General features: G+C 38.2%; 1 protein-coding gene and 1 long non-coding RNA gene across 3 annotated transcripts in view; one reads left to right on the top strand and one right to left on the bottom strand.

Moving 5' to 3' along the window:
- Window positions 1-11,290, bottom strand: part of SESN3 (sestrin 3) — a 63,981-nt gene extending 52,691 nt beyond the window's left edge. Inside the window, exon 1 of one of the 2 annotated variants that reach the window (XM_019737544.2) lies at window positions 10,881-11,290. In XM_019737544.2, coding sequence (XP_019593103.2) covers window positions 10,881-10,958 — 78 coding nt within the window. In that variant the 5' untranslated portion in view covers window positions 10,959-11,290. The remainder of the gene's footprint in view (window positions 1-10,880) is intronic. The other variant, XM_019737543.2, reaches the window with a different exon arrangement.
- Window positions 10,275-17,893, top strand: part of LOC141572201 (uncharacterized) — a 128,740-nt gene continuing 121,121 nt past the window's right edge. Inside the window, exon 1 of the long non-coding RNA XR_012497428.1 lies at window positions 10,275-10,597. This is a non-coding gene — a long non-coding RNA (uncharacterized LOC141572201). The remainder of the gene's footprint in view (window positions 10,598-17,893) is intronic.

Raw genomic sequence — 17,893 nt, 5'->3', positions numbered from 1 at the left:
GATGCTTTACTAATGTGCAACCCGGATAAATGGTGCCATTATTATATCCACTGATTAAATGCTCACTGTGAAATTTTCAAAGCTCATCTCCATAAAATGTATTTTGAATAATTTTTCTTTTTCCAATTGACAGCCACCACTTCTACTCAGCAGAGGAAGTGTTTGTTACCACTGAATTACCCACCCCTCATGCACACTCCCCAGCACCAGCGTTCATGTATCTGCATTTGGGTATGTCCTACCTGGGACAGCTCTGCAGTATGTGTTTATTTCACTTATTATATGACACATTTCTTGAGTGACACTATGTTAATGCTGGTTGAGGAAGGTAGTTAGGGAATTAGGCCTTTAATGGAACAAGACAATGAGTTCAACACTTTAAAATTATTTACTACAGAAAAACGACTATGCCTGTTGCACTGCCTATCTGTAGGGACAAAGAGTATCTACAGAACTACCATATATGCTCTTCACTAGAGACATCAAAGACAGAGCTCTGAAATCCCAACAATGGAGACTCTGACATGCACAAAATACATTCAAATTCTTGAGTGATTAATTTTGCACGATGACATATCAATCCAAACTATTCATATAAATTATGTTTCGGAAAACTGTCAAAGTGTAACTTTAATTAAAATCTAAGGTTCTGTAATACGTAATGGCACTCCTACTGAAATCAAACAAGGTGTGACAATTTCAAGAAGTAAAAAGCACTCTGTTTATAGTGCTAAATGACTGGACAAATGTGCTTTCAAGTATATTCAGATTAAATTTTAAAGTTTTACTTTGGATCCACCCAAATTATATGGTATCCATCCAGGTCCTTCTAAATAGCAGTTTATTACAATCAGCTCTGATTAATTTTGTACACCAATGAGTTAGAATGACATAGAAATGTTTTTTAATAGGTACTATTACTATCTGTATTTTAATAATGAGCAAATCAGAATTCAGAAAAATCATCTAACCAAAGCCTCTGATGCCAAATTCATTGTATTTTCTGCTACATCAGGAGGCTGGCAGACTCCAGACTGCTGGCCAAATCCAGCCCACTGCCATTTCTTGTACTGCCTGGGAGCTAAGAATGGGTTTCATGTTTTTAAATGATCGAAGAAAAAAAATCAAAAGAATGTTCATGATGGTTGGCAAAAGGATGAAGTCAAAATTTGCTGAGGAATTAGGAAAAATACATTCTGGGATTACAAAAGAATGGCCATATAATTAGCAACAGATTTACACAGATAAAAGAGCTAGTTAAGCTAGCTCAATAGGTCAAAACTGTTCAATGAAAACTTCAGTTTGTTTTCAATTGATTTTGTATTACAAGTAAAAAATTTTGCATTTCTAATATAAAAAAATAGTATAAAATATCTGAATTTGAAACCACTCCTATTAATCTCTCAAATAATCAGGTCCTATTAAGTTTCATTCATTTTACATTTGGTAAGAGTCTTTTCCATAAAGAAAAACATGTAGGATGTAAGGTAACACAATGTTTATACCCATAAAATGAGCCAGGCTTTGAAGTTAAACCTGATTTCAAATCCTGAGTCTGCCACTTATTAGTACTATGACCTAAGCAAGTAACTAAAGCTCCCTGAGCCCTAGTTTCTTCATCCATAAAATGTAATAATTCTTCATAGGTTCATCATGATGATTAAATATGATATATATGTAGAGCTTAAATACTTAGCAAAGTCTATGTGTGGCACATAGGCAGTATTCAATAGAAGCTACCATTGTTATTGATATTATAAAATGCATTTCAAAACTAAGAGTTATAGTCTCAGATAATTATAATAATCTTTCACAAAAAGCTAGCTTTAGTTACCCATGAGATAAATCTGACATATATGCATATTTGGAAAGACAGATTTCATTTCTTCAAGTGGCTAGTTCCATCTTTGCAATAAAGACATAAAAATAAAACATGTATCTAAAAATGAGAATGTACACTTCCATTACAAGTAGCTATTAATTAGTAGGGCAAATAAGTCTTATTCAAATATATATATTTTTATACTTGAGAAATCTTTGGTGCAATAAATCAGCCATTTTTATACTTGGTTATCCTTATTCATATATGGTATGTTCAATACATTCTTTATGAAACTTAAGGCTAAATGCCTGTCATTCCTTATTAGATTTGAGCAGCAAAATGCAAGGCATTTCAATACTTCAGTGAATATCCTGTAATATTCATGTGTCCCTCAGGAGGTAGTCAATATCCTGGCCCATAGACCAATGAATGACTCATTTGTGGGTGGATCTAAAAAAGTAAAGGCTAGCTAGCTAAGGGGTAGTCCAGGCCTACGATCAATTCTCTGGTTCACAGTTACCAAGGGAGTGCCTGCTGGCCAAGGATATCACAGCTGGCTTGGGAGACTTCCAAAGAAAAAGAGCTGCGGGGAGGTGGAAGAAGGAATGGCTTAGCCAGAATTCTATGGGGAAATGAACCTTAGGAGATGGCCTATAGAGAATCTTGCAGGTTTGAAAATATGCCTTTAAACTACTCTGAAACAGCCATCCTTTATAGAACACTAGCAGATTCCAGGAGGTGGAGCATGTGTCCATATCAAAGCAATGGCCATTTTATAATTCTGAGAAGGACCAACAGCTAAGGCCAGTGTCCTGACCCTCTTCGTTGGCTAACATACTTCCTCCCAATAGAATTCTCTCCAAAAAGTCGTACAATATTTAATTGAAACATTCCCATGGTCACAAAGATAAAATAATCCTTGCTGTTGAACTTCTGAAAGTGTTCCTTTTAGGTAAGGAGAACAAAATATGGCTGTAAAGAACAGATATAGCAAACAAACAGACATATTTTGGAAAATGAGAAGTTTTTATTTTATTAGATTATATTGTATCTAATATAAAGACACTGCCAATCTTTCTAAGTGAAACACATCTTTAAATCAAAATCCCATTTTGCTAAAAATAAAATTTCCATTAACCAGATTCCAAATAAGAGGCAACATGGTAGGGGAAAGACATAAATTATTAATTCTAATTCAATGTATTATACTAAGTGCAATAAATGCAGTATACTTGGATAGCATGGCAGTCCTGGGAATAGAGGGAAAAGGAAAAGAGTTTGAAGATTAGGAAAGGTTTTTTTGAAGATGTCACAGTTTTGAAGAAAATTTTTGAAAGGCAAATAGGAATTCTACATGTTAACTGTTTAGATGATATAGGATATATACATATTTTTAAATAGTTTATACCACATCTACTTATAGGTTTAAGGTGACTTATGAGACACATGAATAAACGTTTTAGCTTGGCAATGTATTTACTGTATATAGTGAATTCCACCTCCTCCCACCATCCCCATTCCCACCAGTGACGTCTAAGGGACAGTTTAGATACTGGTTGGTAGTCATTTGCAGGTCTAACCAGATCTAATCAGATAGAGTAAATAGATCCTTATGCCTCTGTCTTCAAAACCACACTGAATTGCTGGCTGCCATGGCAGTGTACAGTGTAACCCCTCACCCCGCAACACACACACACACACACACACACACACACACCTACACACACACAAAGTGGAAAATGCCCTATACCTCTGAGGATTGCAATATTAGGGACTCCCACATTCACGGCTGTCCTCTATCTCCTGCCTACAGAGGTGGTTTTTCTTTATTGTAACAATGCTTCTTATCAGTAGTCTACATAGATACTTCTCTTTCTTCTGATTCTTTCCTGTCCCTTCTTCTTCTGTTGCTTCTCCCACACTTCTCAGCTTTCAAGAAAAATAAAAAGGCTAACCTTGCTACTCAAGGCCTTTCTTTCCTTTTCAGCCAAGAACCAACCAATTAGAGCACAATGGACATAATCTTTGGATCTGACTATTCTTTACCATTACATAGTACTAAGGAGAATATTCCTTTAGAGCTAAAGAGGTTTGTATTTTTTCCTCCCTGGTTTCTATCAGGTAAAGATATGCTCACAAAAATTAGATGAAGATCATTTCTAGTTAGCCTAAATCTTACTATGGTAAGCAGAGAAGCTTCTAGGATGTCATTGAAAAGATGCTAGGCAGTATCTACATGATCCCCCCACAGAATAGAGGTGACTGGGTTAGTCTTAACCACATTTTTCTGTCAGTGAAATTAACCTTTAATTTTCCCCACAGACACTCCTGAGAATTACCTTTATATGTACTACACACTACTGCAAGGAAATATGGCTCAACAGTTCTCAAATATTTTTGTCTTGAAAAACCTTCACTCTTAGAAATTATTGAAGACCCCAAAGAGCTTTTGTTTATGTGTAGGATATAACTTCCAACATTTACTGTATTAGAAATTAAAATTGAGAACATTCTAAATGTTTATTAATTCATTTAAAATAAATCTATTACATGTTAACATAAGTCATGTTTTCATAAAAATAATTTAATCTTCCAGAACAAAAACAGTGAGAATAACATTTATGTTTTTGCAAATCTCTTTAATGTTTAACATAAGACAACTGAATTTCATATCTGCTTCTGCATTCAATCTCTTGCTTTGATTGAAGTACGTAAGGAAAACATGGCCTTACACAGATATATAGCTGGAAAACGAAAAAGATAATTGTGAATATTCTTCTTTTGATACCACACCAAAACTTGACAAGTAGAGCTTTTTAAAGGTGAGGCGCAATGTGGAACCTGAAAGTCTATCAGTAAACTTAACTTTCTATCCTCTATATTAAAATCCATTTGTCTATCTTATACTTTGAATGGATCTTTTACCCTTGTATGATTCTGATAAGCATTTTCTCAAAACTGAATAAAGCGATCCTGAAAATTCAAGGAAAACAGACAACATTATCAGTGATAAAAATAATGGTCAGACAGCAAAGATTATGTCCATTGTGCTCTAACTGGTTGGTTCTTAGGTGAAAAGGAAAGAAAGGTCCTCAGTAGCAATGTCTTTATGCACTGGTCATTTTGAAGATATTGGTTCATTGAATTATGCAGATATTCCCCATGCTGACACATTTTGTTACACAACATAAAAAATATCACATCGATTATATCACTTAAGAGGACAACCTTGAAGAATTGGGAAGCTTTCAAGCTAATGATGGCAGATATACATTTTCCAAAATTCCATTATTTCCTTGAAAGTTTAAATTTTACTGGCAATAAATATTGCCAGTTTTTTTCCTTGAATTTTTAGGATCATATTACTCATTTTTAAGAAAATTTTTATCAGATATCCACATGTGAAAAACCAAAGTTTGTCTGACAGGTGTTCTTTTAAATAAAAATGGGGTTACATTTAAAAAGTGGCTAGTTTAGCTTGCAACTAAAATAACTGCACAAGTTCTTTCCCTAGAGACAACCAGTTTGCTATGCAGAAGTGCTTTATGCACTTCTCATTTTGTCACACAGGATATTGAAAAGATGGAAACTCAAAGGTTAAGATTTAACAAAATTTAAATTTTTACTGCCTTTTCAAGGACTCTCTTAAATACTGGCATTTTTTTCCCACTATGAGTATATGACAGTGAAGAAGACAGTGTTTACTGTTTGGTGTCACTCCTTGATTTATACTAAGGAGCCAGCACAGTTTTACCTCCAGTGCTTTTGCACAGTGAAAAAAGGCAATAAAGTCTTAGTATGATTACAAAAATAGTTTTGACCCCCCTGGAGTTCCGAAAGGGTCCTGAACACCCCCAGGGTCTAAAGATCATATTTGATAATTGCTGCTTTATCTTATTAAGGAATTAATCAAACAACTGTTACATAAAAATAGGCAGCTAACTCCTCTCCTTTCCCTTCAGTTGATCTGCAATAATATGTCAAAGAGTGGCTAAAATTCATACTTCCAACCAAGATTACCTGGAGAGTTTTAAGTATCTACAGGCATTCCACAGAGACTGAAGTTGGAAGTGAGGATAATCCCTGGCAACCTCAATAATGCAGGGGACAATTCGAATACAGTTTAGTTTATTCTAGAGGCAGTATTAAGAATTAAATGGCCATCTTACTAGTTGTATGAGAGAGGTCATGCCACTTAAATTTTTGGAGTTTGTGAGAATCAACTGAGATAATGTGAAAACATTAAAAACTGTGATGGTTTAGACATATGTAAGTTATAACCCAATCTCTTCAAAAGGGAAAAAAGAAAGGGATGAAGAGACAGGGAGAAAAGGCTGAGAGACTTTAACTTCCATATCTCTTCTCCTAAATTAGAATAATTAAAAAGTCTTTGCTTTATCCTAGGTTTGCCCCAACTTCTATTAAACAGAATCATCTTTAATTCTTAGTCTTTTCGAATTAAGTGTCAATTTCCCTCATCTGCTGAAGAGTCCAAAAGACAATTTTATTTTATTATTTGAAAAACCAAAAGCTATACATTGGATTACTATTTGGGGGAGGGTGGAGTAGGATACAAATAGAAATATGCAAACAAAAAATGTTGATCATTCTAACTAAAAGCATAATATCCTTACCTTGCATTTACAGGCAATAAATAAATAGGACAGAAAAGTGAAGACTAATGAAATTACTCAGTATGTATTGAAATACATTGCCACAACACATAAAGAACTAAGGTATACTGGGAAAGGGGAAAATAAATAGGCTTGTCTTGTTCTTTCTTATATTTACAGTTGTACTTTATGGTTTACAAAGTTTTTAACACACATTACCTCTCTCAAGATATGCAGTAACCTGTAAGGCAAGTAGGAATTATCTAAATTTTACAGAGAAAACTAGGCTACAAGGAAGTTAACTAAACTGCCCAAAATTAAAGGACCTGTCAAAGACCTTACTATGAGGACATCCTGTGGCTTCCAGTATCACTACATTACCAGTTATATTTGAGCAATTTAATTATTTGACGGTTGGGAGGTGGGAGAAGCAGCAGAACTCCTTTTACAAATGAAATCTTATACTGAACCTTAACTATGAAATATATAAGTATACAAAACAATGATTTTTATAAGTTTTAGTGATAAAATAAGTTACTAATAATGAGTTGGTATTCTCACAAGTAAAAATTTAGCATTAGTAGATATGTATAGTTAGAATTTTTTTAATAAAAGCCAGTGCTCTCATAATCAATGACAATCTTTCTCATCAATGTCATATTAACAAAAAAGTTCAAATATTATATATATATATATATATATATATATATATATATATATATATATATTTAATTCAAGGCCTGCACAAGAATTATCTTGTAACAAAAAATAATTTTTTAAATAATGTTAAAATTTGGTAAAACATATTTTTGGGTAGCTATGATTTTAAATGTACTTAAAAATTTAATCCAACTCAAGCATTTTTGAACACTAAAGCATTTAGAGTTCCATAAAAAGCAGTTTGAAATCCATTGCACAATGATTTGCTCTTATAAATTCACTGCTTAATATCTGCTTAACTCATTTAAGATAAAAATGAAGTAAAAATCTTTTAACAATCAAAATTATGTACATAAGAAACCTGATTAACCAAGGCAGAATAGCCACTAATCCATAGTCAAAGCAATTCCATGCTATTGGTTGAACCATATAAAATTGTTACTAACTGACAATTTTGACGATAAAAAATGAGATTCATATGGTTCAATCTAATATTTCCCATTTTATTTTCCCAGTCTCTTCATTTATAAAACCATCAAAAAGTTGTCAAAATAAGTGATTATATAAGCAAAGTGGAAAACTGCAAAAACCAACAAATATCTATCACTGGAACTAACCAAACACATGAAGAATTTTCAATGTTAAATCCTTTAACTTATAGTGCAGAGCTTTAGTCACTTCAGTAGCACTAACTGCTTAATACTCAAGGTACATTGTAATATGAGACCTTTTATTTATTGGAAAATGAGTGGACTGTTACCTACCTTTTTTAATGCAGTTTGGCACTCCACTTTAAAATTTGTCTAGTTGTCCCTGGAATTTATTCATGTAAAATGTACTACACTTCAAAATTCTTAACTTTTCCAAAGTAAATAGAAGCATTTTCTCTTTTACTTAAAACTTTATTGAATTATGTCATTGATAAGAGATCAAGTTAGGCTTAGTAGGAGTTTTAGACTTGAGGACAGTTTGTTACCCTCTATGGCTTACCTTTCCATTCTTTTTACTGACCTATGATTACTAAATTAGGTATATTCATTATTTTAGGTACATTCATATTAGGTATGTTCAATAAAATATTTTGAATATTTTACTCCACATTATACTCTTTATTTTGGAGGACACTAAATCAAAATTGTAAAGGAACTTCTAAGAATAAATGTGATTCTCATACAATATACAACTCAGTTTTCAGATACTGGGTTAAACCAAATTATTTCATGTGAAGGTGAATCCAGTTCCTTTTGAAGATGCTCCAAATTCAACACACGGCAACAAATTAAGCCACTTACAGAAAGAGGCATCATGCCACATATAAAGGTGACTCTTCCCCCGTCATTAATGAGGATTATAACAGCAAAGAGTAATTCACACTGGGTGTGCATGAATTTCATTCTTCCATTATGAACTACACTGAACAAAAATTCAAAATTCTGTGACTCACTTGGTTATTACTGAACACTTTATTAAGTGGAAAACACAAGATAAATTCAGAAAATCACACTTTGAGAGTTGTTGATGAATTTTACTTAGAGTATAATGTTCAGTTAAAAAGAAAACCATCTCTTTATTAGAAATAAACTCTCACATTCTGTTTTTAAATGCTGAAAATTTAAAACACTAAACACTTGATATAAAAGAGCACTTAAGAATAGTACTTTTAAAAAAGCTAGAAATATTGCCAAGTCATGTCATAACTGGCTCAAACAGTCCCATTTCCATCTAAAGTCATTGCATGCTACTGCATGAATCAAAATTAAATACCCCTTGGAGTTACTAAAAATTGTAACATTGGCAGAGGTGTGCAAAGCAATTATAAAATATGAAAATAGTGAATACCCATTTTCTATATAGCTCTTTCTTTTAATAATGGCTAGAGATGAGGATGCTCTCTCTAAATAGAAATAATTTCTTAAAAGCTGAGGGAAAGATATAAAGAATGCTAGCAAAGTGTGATGAATCCATAGCCATGGTTCTCTCAAAAAAATAATAAAATAGATTTTGAAGCCTAATATCACCTCCAAACATTTTATTAGCCTACCAAATTGCCAGAGCCTTTAAAAAAATGAAAATCAATATAGCTCTGCCCCCCCCATTCAGTTAAAACAAAAAACAAAAAAACCAACTAGCTGTTATTTTAACCAGGCATGAGTTTAATCAAACGTGTCTCAAACAACACTTTTTTCACGATAAAGACATAACTTGAAACTTTTAAAGTTAGGAAATAATAATAACCATTTTTTAAAAAGCTTAATTCAGATGACATCTGGCCCTGAAGTGAAAGCGTTAACATTCAACTAAGCTGATCTGCACTTCTGATCCATTGCATTTCTCACAAGCTGCCCTACAATGAGCTGAACAAGTATCAACTGTAATTTGATCCCAGAGTTTATGGGGGAAAAAATAACTGCACATACTCAACATGCACATTTAATAAAAATCTGTTTCAGGAAAAACATACGCAATAAACACAATTTAAGGCATATTTAATTGTTCGATTAACTTCAAATCTGCAATCCCTTTGCTTTCTTCATGCTCTCAAGTAAAACAGAAAAAAAAAAAAAAAAGCAGCAGCCCTACTGCAGGGAAAAGAGGCTTGAAAAACAACTTTGATTGGCACTTGGCCTGACCCACAGAGGAAGAAAAACAGTTTTAGGACAAAGAGCGCAAATATTTGAGCTTGCTTACTTACATGCTTTCTTTCTTTTTTTAATACGTATATAAAGAACAACCCCAACTGAACTGTATTTAGGGAAATTGACTAAAAACGGTGCCGTATTCACCTTAGTCCCTATGCATTTGCACAGCTCAGCAATTTTAATTCATTTGTATTGGACAAACAGAAACACCTCAACTAATGTTTCCACTTAACGAAATGTAAAAATAGAGTTTGGATAAGAATAAACGATTAAAATATTACCCAGTGGCCGCTATACAAGTCTGATTAAAAGCTTTCCTCGGTCTAAAGCGACATCTCATCACCCCCTCCCCCTTCTTTAACGGAGCGATTAAGCCAAGAGAGCTAAACAATACTGGAGTAAACTTTTATCAGTCACTCTAGGAAGCAATAAGCTGATTCTGCGTCTGATTTTTCTGGACCTAAACCGGGGAGAGAGGGGGTTGCTAGGGAGGGATAACTCACTTCCATCTCAGTCTCCTCCCCCAACCCCAGCCTGAGGAACTGTAAGGTCGAATAGCATTTCCCATGGGCATAAAGTTCAAGCTGTTTTACCAGTTCCTTTCATGACTGAGTTATAGACACAAGAGGACTATCAAAAGAATGTAAAAAGGGGGTGTTAGGGGAGAGCGCAAGGAAGGCAGAAAGAAGAAACAAGCGAGTAAACAAAAACACCCGCAAGAGTTAGCCACAGCGAAGGAGCCAGGTTCCTCAAGACCAGACCTGGCCGTTCTGATTTCATATCGACCTCCATCAACAGCACCGGGAGAAGGATCGAACAGGTCCCTCGCTCCCTCAGCCCGAGGACCAGGCCGGGGTTTCAAGGTAAGAAGATGAGCCGAAAAACAAAACACAAGCACCATTCCCCCGGACCCCCCAAAATCTCCAATCCCTCGGGACTAGCGTCGGTCCCGGCAGAGATAAAAAGCAGCAGCCGTCTAAACCTTCCACCCTCACCCCACGCCCCCTTTTTCGGTCTCGGCGTAGGAAAGGTGCCCCGGGGTCCCTTTGAGCCTCGCCCCAAGAATGCGCCCCAGGGCCGAGCAGCTTGAGCGCCGGCCGCGCAGGAAGCGCCCCTCTCCAGCCGGACCCCAGGCCGAGCCCGTACCTTCCGCAACACTTTCCGGCAGTTGGTACAGAGCAGGTAGTTGGCGGCGGCCGACGGGCTGCTGCCACCCCGATTCATCGTGGCTGCGGGCACCGAGGGCGGGCGGCGGGCCGGGGCCGGGCTGTCACTGCGGCCGCCCGCGCCGCTGCGGAGCCGGACCGTCCCTGCGCCGCCGGCTGCGCTTCAGCCTCCTCCCGGCGGGATGTCAGGATAGGAGGCGACGGTCCGAGAGCTAGCGACACTGTCCGAGGCGACCACCGCGGCGGCTGCCGAAGCGACGGCGGAGACGGTGGCGGCTGCTCCTCACCGGCCCGTTGTTCCACCCGCCCCCATTCTCCAGACCCCCGCCCCCGCCAGGCTAGGACGAGCAGCCGCCACCGCTGCCTCCGCCGCCGCCGCCGCAGCGCCTCAGTGCGGCCCCGCCCCCGCCTCTCCACCACCTTCACCACCTTCACGGTCCGGGACCGCCCCCTCCCGCCAATCGGACAGCTCCGGCCACGCCCCCGGGTCGCTAGCTCGCCGCCAATGAGTAACTAGAGCTCGGCTGGGAGCGGCGTCGGCCAATCAGAGAGGCCGAGAACGCCTTGAATCTCCGGGCAAGTTAAGTTTATCTCCGAGGCTCAGAACTGAAGGGAGATGGCGGGTTAGTTAGTTAGTAGGGTGGGAGGGAATACAGTTTGTGCTGCTCCGCCAATAGAAGGAAGCGGTCGTGTCATATACAAATCTTCCCTGGAAGCCCAGCCCCTCCGCCAAGGCAAGCCACGCCCCCTTCTCTAGGTCCCTGCAGAACTGGTGAGGGAGTGCGATAAATAGCTGGGAGCTAGAGCTCGCTAGTGGTTCTAAGACCGAGCTGAATATTTCCTGATTTCTTGTGAAAGGTTGGGGAGGTGGCAGGGGGTGGGGTGAGGAGCTAAAACGTTCTGACACTCACGGCAGTGGTCAGGTTTTCTCTCAGCCCAATTCTTAGCTTAGCTGTAAAGAAGACCGCAGTCACGTAACACTTTGCATCCAGGAGGTCTTCAAGAACTTTGCATCATTTATCGTGAAACTCTTTTTGCAAAAGACCAGTTACCTAAGGCTTGGGCGGAGTAGGGGATACATGTTTGCGATACATTTACACCATTAATGGAGTTAGTGGGGAAAAGACATAAAATCTCTGGTTTCGCGGTTTGCTCTCCTTGTGAAGCCCGTTTTCGCAGTCCTCTCAGTAATGAAAGTTCCTTTATTTGTCCAGCACTAAGGGACCAAAGAGACAGGTTTGCTTTCTCACCCAAAAATCCTTTCTGAGGCAGCTCGTCAGACACACGCAGAACACACAACCGTGCTTTGGGGGAAGGTTTAGAGAACATAACTGCCTTTTAAAACTGTTGGGCTGCACCGGCCTCTTCCAAAGCTGAAAAATGGTGAGTCAGGATTTTTTGTTCACGCTCTGGGAAGAGAAGGCAGATATAATTGGGAAAAGCTCTGGCTGGCAGGGTGTGAGGGGGACAAGGCCAGAGGGGGAGCCAGGTCTCCCAAAGGGCCCAGCAACGCGCGTGCGGGTAGAGGGCACGTTCCCGGCGCCAGACGCCGCTGAACCTGCTCCCTAGTGAGAACAAAGGCAGGCGCCGAGCGAGAACCTGATTGGTGCCGGGTCCTCACCGGTGTCCTCGGGGCCCCGGAGATAACTTGCTTCATCCACTGACACAGAGCTCTGTGCTTACTGGAGCCCCAGCTCCCCGCCCGGCCTTGGCTGTGACCACACTGGGCTGTGCGTTATGACATCACCTGTTTTCGCTCTTTAGAATAGGATCAGTATTCTCGGCTACTCGTTTTTAAAAGGTCTCTGGTGTACGAAGATTTATGAAGGCCTGCATTTCGCAGAATGAATCCGTGGAGATGATTTAAAAGAACGGTTACACTGCTTTGCCTATCTTTCTTTTCAATTTGAAAAACTACCCTGGTTTCCTTTGGGATTCAATGTGGTGGTGTGATGCAAAATCAGAAAGGTACACTGGGAGGAGCTAGCAAGTTTAGCATATCAAAGCTATTTGACCAAATTGTTTGGTTAAAACTGCCAATCTCATTTTTCAACTGCTGCCTCTTCTCTGTCCTTTTTAGAGACCAAAAGGCATAAACCAAGTCTACACAAGGAACAAAGGAAATGGAAATCTGCCAGTGTCGGGTTTAAATAGATTAAAATAGACTGGAAAACCCCCAAAGGGTCTAAGTTATGTGGTTGGGTAAATGTGTTGATCGACTGAACTAGTGATAGCTAAAGGTCGCTTAATGCTGTGTGGACATATATAGCCTTGAATACTAGCAATGATGTGGGGAAGGTGCTTAACATTCAGTTAGGAGAAACTGCGAAACTGTAAAAGCAAAAAGAAAGTTCAGCAAAGGGAAAGATTCCCACATGCTTTTCAATGTAAGGAACCAAGAAATTCAGGAAGAAAGTTAGCAAGACACAGTTTTCCTAGAACTGAAACACATATGTGTCTCCATTTCGTGGTAAATTTCTTGGGCTGTATTCCTTGCTGGTTCTGTCTTATAAAGCAAATTTCATGTGACTTCATTTTAAAGGAAAGAAGAAATTGAGGAATGAAGTGAATTTTTGTGCAGAGATTGAATTTTCTCAAATAGCATTTTAACCTCAAATTATTTTCTATTATATTCTTTTTACAACCTTTCCTTTTACTTAATAGCTAAAATCCTTTAGCAATGAGGCCCTAAGAAAGGCCCTACAAGTTTTCAGTAACTAAATTTCCCACAAAGAATTGCCAAGAGAATCTACCCTACGCAATTATACCCTCTAACAAAGATTGCTCAAGTGAGATTCTAGAGGAATATTTTCATTGATACATGGTCAAATACATGTATGGAACCTAATGATGGCTGTCTCCACCAAGCTCCTCCAAGTTTTGTAATGTTGTCTATAATGCCATTTATTTGGCAGTTAACCATGTATTGCATTGAGGCATTTCTTATATTGAACAGTTACATATGTTTTTATGATCCACCCCTTATGTCTTCAATGCAGTAACTCATTCTCAATACACAGCAACCACTCTTTCTTCGGGCTCTTACAGCCTCACTTCTATCATACTTTTTCTTTACTCTCATGGTAATTTTAGAGTCTGGACCCTTCTGTTCTCTTCCATTCCTCACCTGGCCAGCCTGGATATCATCAAAAGAATGGGACTCAGAGAATAAGTGACTTGCAAATCATAGATCACACTTCTTGAACAAACTCAAAATGAGCCTAGAGGCTTTGCTAGAAATAAATAATAAAGATTTATTCAAAGGTCTTAGGGTTTGCAAACTGGAAACACAACCAGGCAATACCCAGAGTTTTCCAAAGAAGAAAGAAAAGCTGAGGGTTCTTATAACCTCCTTACATTCCTGAGAAGAATCAATCCTGCAATCTTAGCCTCTGGATTGGTGCAAGATGGCAGTGCTCTAGATGACCAGTGTTCTGGATGATCAGTGTTCTAGATACTGGATGTCACATGATCTGGATACATGAACATTTTTTTCCCTTAGACCTACAGAAGGTAATTAGAGGATTACCTGGAGGTTTGATGTATATCCAGGCATTGATGCAGGGCTGGAAAGTTCAAAAAAGTTTAAATTCAGGCCGGCCCGGTGGCTCAGGCGGTTAGAGCTCCATGCTCCTAACTCTGAAGGCTGCCGGTTCAATTCCCACATGGGCCAGTGGGCTCTCAACCACAAGGTTGCTGGTTCAACTCCTCGAGTTCCACAAGGGATGGTGGGCAGCGCCCCCTGCAACTAAGATTGAACACAGCACCTTGAGCTGAGCTGCCCCTGAGCTCCCAGATGGCTCAGTTGGTTGGAGCACACCCTCTCAACCACAAGGTTGCCAGTTTGATTCTTTGACTCCCTCAAGGGATGGTGGGCTGTGCCCCCTGCAACTAGCAATGGCAACTGGACCTGGAGCTGAGCTGCGCCCTCCACAACTAAGACTGAAAGGACAACAACTTGAAGCTGAATGGCACCCTCCACAACTAAGATTGCAAGGACAACAACTTGACTTGGAAAAAAGGCCTGGAAGTACATACTGTTCCCCAATAAAGTCCTGTTCCTCCTCCCCAATAAAAACTTAAAAAAAAAAAAAAAAAGTTTAAATTCCCAGGCTAGTTAGAATAGAATTGTTTCTTCATACCTCAACCTACTTGATTTTACTAATTTACCAATTTACTACAGCGACTCCATTTTATTGCTTCACTCTATTCCTCATTTCCCCTTTTTGATCAGGATTTTTCTCTCAGAAAATATCATAGAGCAAACAAAACAGTTTAAAGTCCCTTGATGCCAAAGTGGCAATGCCTTCCTTATGTCCATCATGTACCCTAGAGAAGGGAAGTGGATTAGAGACAGGCTTACTATATATGAATTTTTAGTCAGTTCAATTTTTGTGACAACTTTTAGGCTGAAACATTAGGAAAAGACCAATTAAAACATTATTGTCATATATCAGTTTTAGAAACCAGTCTCTGTCTTGAGAATAGGTCAGTTCAATTAAATGGTTGTCTCTCATCTCAAGAGTTGATGCTTCAGGTGGCTTGCAAAGTTAGGCCTATGGTGCAAGCAATCAGGTATTTAATAAGAGGCATCTCTATGGGAACAACAACAACAACAACAATAACAACAAAACCACACAATGTTTAATGATCGAATCAGACTATAATTCCAGTTTCTGTGTTCTGAAGGCAGCCAGTTGAGAAGATTTCTAGATGTCTGGCTTGAAGCATCTTCAAATGGAGTGAAGTAGGCAAATGGAGAGAATCTGACATATTCTCCTGGTTTACAATCTCTGGTGATTTTTCTGCAACAGTCACAAATATTGTCCATATGTGAGCTGTTGTGGTTTCTCTGAAATTTATATCAAGTTGTCCCAGTTTAGCTTGCATAGCTTTGGGAAAAGGGCAGATTCAGTTCTCAATGGTTACAAGTCAGAAGGGTAAGAGAAAAATTGGAAACATTAGTTTGGAGCATCAGCCAGATATTGGAGGAAACTAGAATAATTCAGGATCCAGTCTAGTTCATAGGTAGGAGCAAAACCTAAAGAGATAATGGATAGCACTAGACTCTAATATCCACAAAGGTATATTACTGAATCATAATTTTTCTCTCTAAAATTACCCTAATTTTTACCAAAGATAGCCAAATGAAGACTAATTTGTTTGCAAAGTAGGTCTAGTTTCAATAAACTTAGCCTGTTATTTACATAGGAGCAGCAAAAATAGTAACCTTATGGCTCTATTAAATTTGCTTTGCTGGAATTTTTCATAAGGGATCTTCAGATTGAATTTTAAAAGGCCTCTTGAGGCCAGAAAAGCCAAGGCAAGGATTTGCCATCACACTTACCCTGTAATACCTATAGATTTGGGTGAGTTCCTCTCTTCTTGAGGTCCCCAAAATATCTTGAGGTTCCTGCACCTGCCAGGAAGTGACAGGTCCTGGCAGGATGCTGGTAAGGATGCTGGGAACCTGTAAGCAAGGTACCAGGCTGATATTTCCAAGTATCATATTGGCTTCCATAGGACAATTTTAGTTCCTTAAAGCTGTCTGGTTATATCTGAGTCTATGTGTGTCTTTTTTCAAATATGACATTCCGGTCAAAGCCTTGGTAATATACCCAGTTTCCAATGATGTCTTATTACAAGAACAGATTCTTATTGAATTTATGCAAATAAAAATATTGTCATAAAAATAATAATACTGATTTCTGGATTCTGGAAATATTAAATAAGGAGAAAAAAATAAATATTTCAATTCTGCTCACAAAGGTGCAATTTACCAAATTGCTCTAAGTCATAGGTACCTGAAGAGAAAAGCTTTCCTTGTATGTGGAAAACAGAAGATTAAAGAACCAGTAATATTTCAAACAAAAAGTCATAAAAATTATAATCATTTGTATGAGTTCATTCAGTTCCATGTTAATTCTTCTTGATCTTGACTTTTTCTTTTGTTAATAGTTTTGTGAATCCAATTTTTCCATTACTTCTCTTGACTTTGCCTGATGATTGAGGGTGATAGGGTCAATGATAATTCCAAGAAGTTTCTGCAAGGTTTTCCATCAAGGCTTGTATAGCTTGTTTAGTGAAGTGGATGGATACCACAAACACTAGAAATTGTGAAAGGTATACCCCAAGGGGGAAACACATTTTCTAACAGTTTCTTTGCTATTGAGGGCATCAGCCTTGCAGCAGAGGAAGGCTTCAAACTATCTGAAAAACATACATACAACAACAAGAATATATTGATGACCCATACTGAGTCATCAAGTTGAATGAAGTCCAACTTAAATGCAACTATGGTGGATGAAGGAAAGCAAAAACCAAAAATGGGGTACCCCAGAGAGCTGCAAAAAACCAGTTGTCTTGGGTTTCCCACAGCTCTGACTATTCATTTAATTTGTAGCCATTTTCCCCCATTATAGTTTCTCTGATTTAGGAGCAGACTGTTGCCATGTTACAAGGGCATCAAGATTGCAAAAGACTGGCTCTGAGGGGTCATTTTTGCCGAAGCAGAATGGACTTCATCCACACGTACCATAATCTTTATAGATTCTGTTGCTGCTGCCTTTGCATGAAAGTCAACCAGGATATATCCTTGTTACTCAGGTTGGGTTTTTTTAGTGTGAGCCTCACTTTTAATGATAGCTAACATCTAACGTTAGGATATACCAGACTTCCAGGAATTTCACACAATTTCTGGAACACTTATAACATACACTATATAGACAAAACATAAAGAAGACTTAATGTTTGGATACGTGACTAAACAGGATCACAGATTATTATGAAATAATGCTTAATTATCTACTTGACCAAAGTAACAATAAAAGGTTTCAAAGACAAATAATGTTAGTTCTTACCATTGAGAAGATTCAGTTTTCTTAGATAATCAAAGACCTGACTAAAACAACATAAAACACAGAAAAAAAAATTGGTAAAACACAGAATCTTTGCTTTCTCAGCAGAAAACTTTTCACAATATCTTATTAGGAG

The sequence above is a fragment of the Rhinolophus sinicus genome, linkage group LG06, assembly GCF_036562045.2.
Source record: "Rhinolophus sinicus isolate RSC01 linkage group LG06, ASM3656204v1, whole genome shotgun sequence".
NCBI lineage: Eukaryota > Metazoa > Chordata > Mammalia > Chiroptera > Rhinolophidae > Rhinolophus > Rhinolophus sinicus.
The sequence above is the reverse complement of the archived record's forward strand: the minus strand, read 5'-3'. Positions and strand labels throughout refer to the sequence as shown.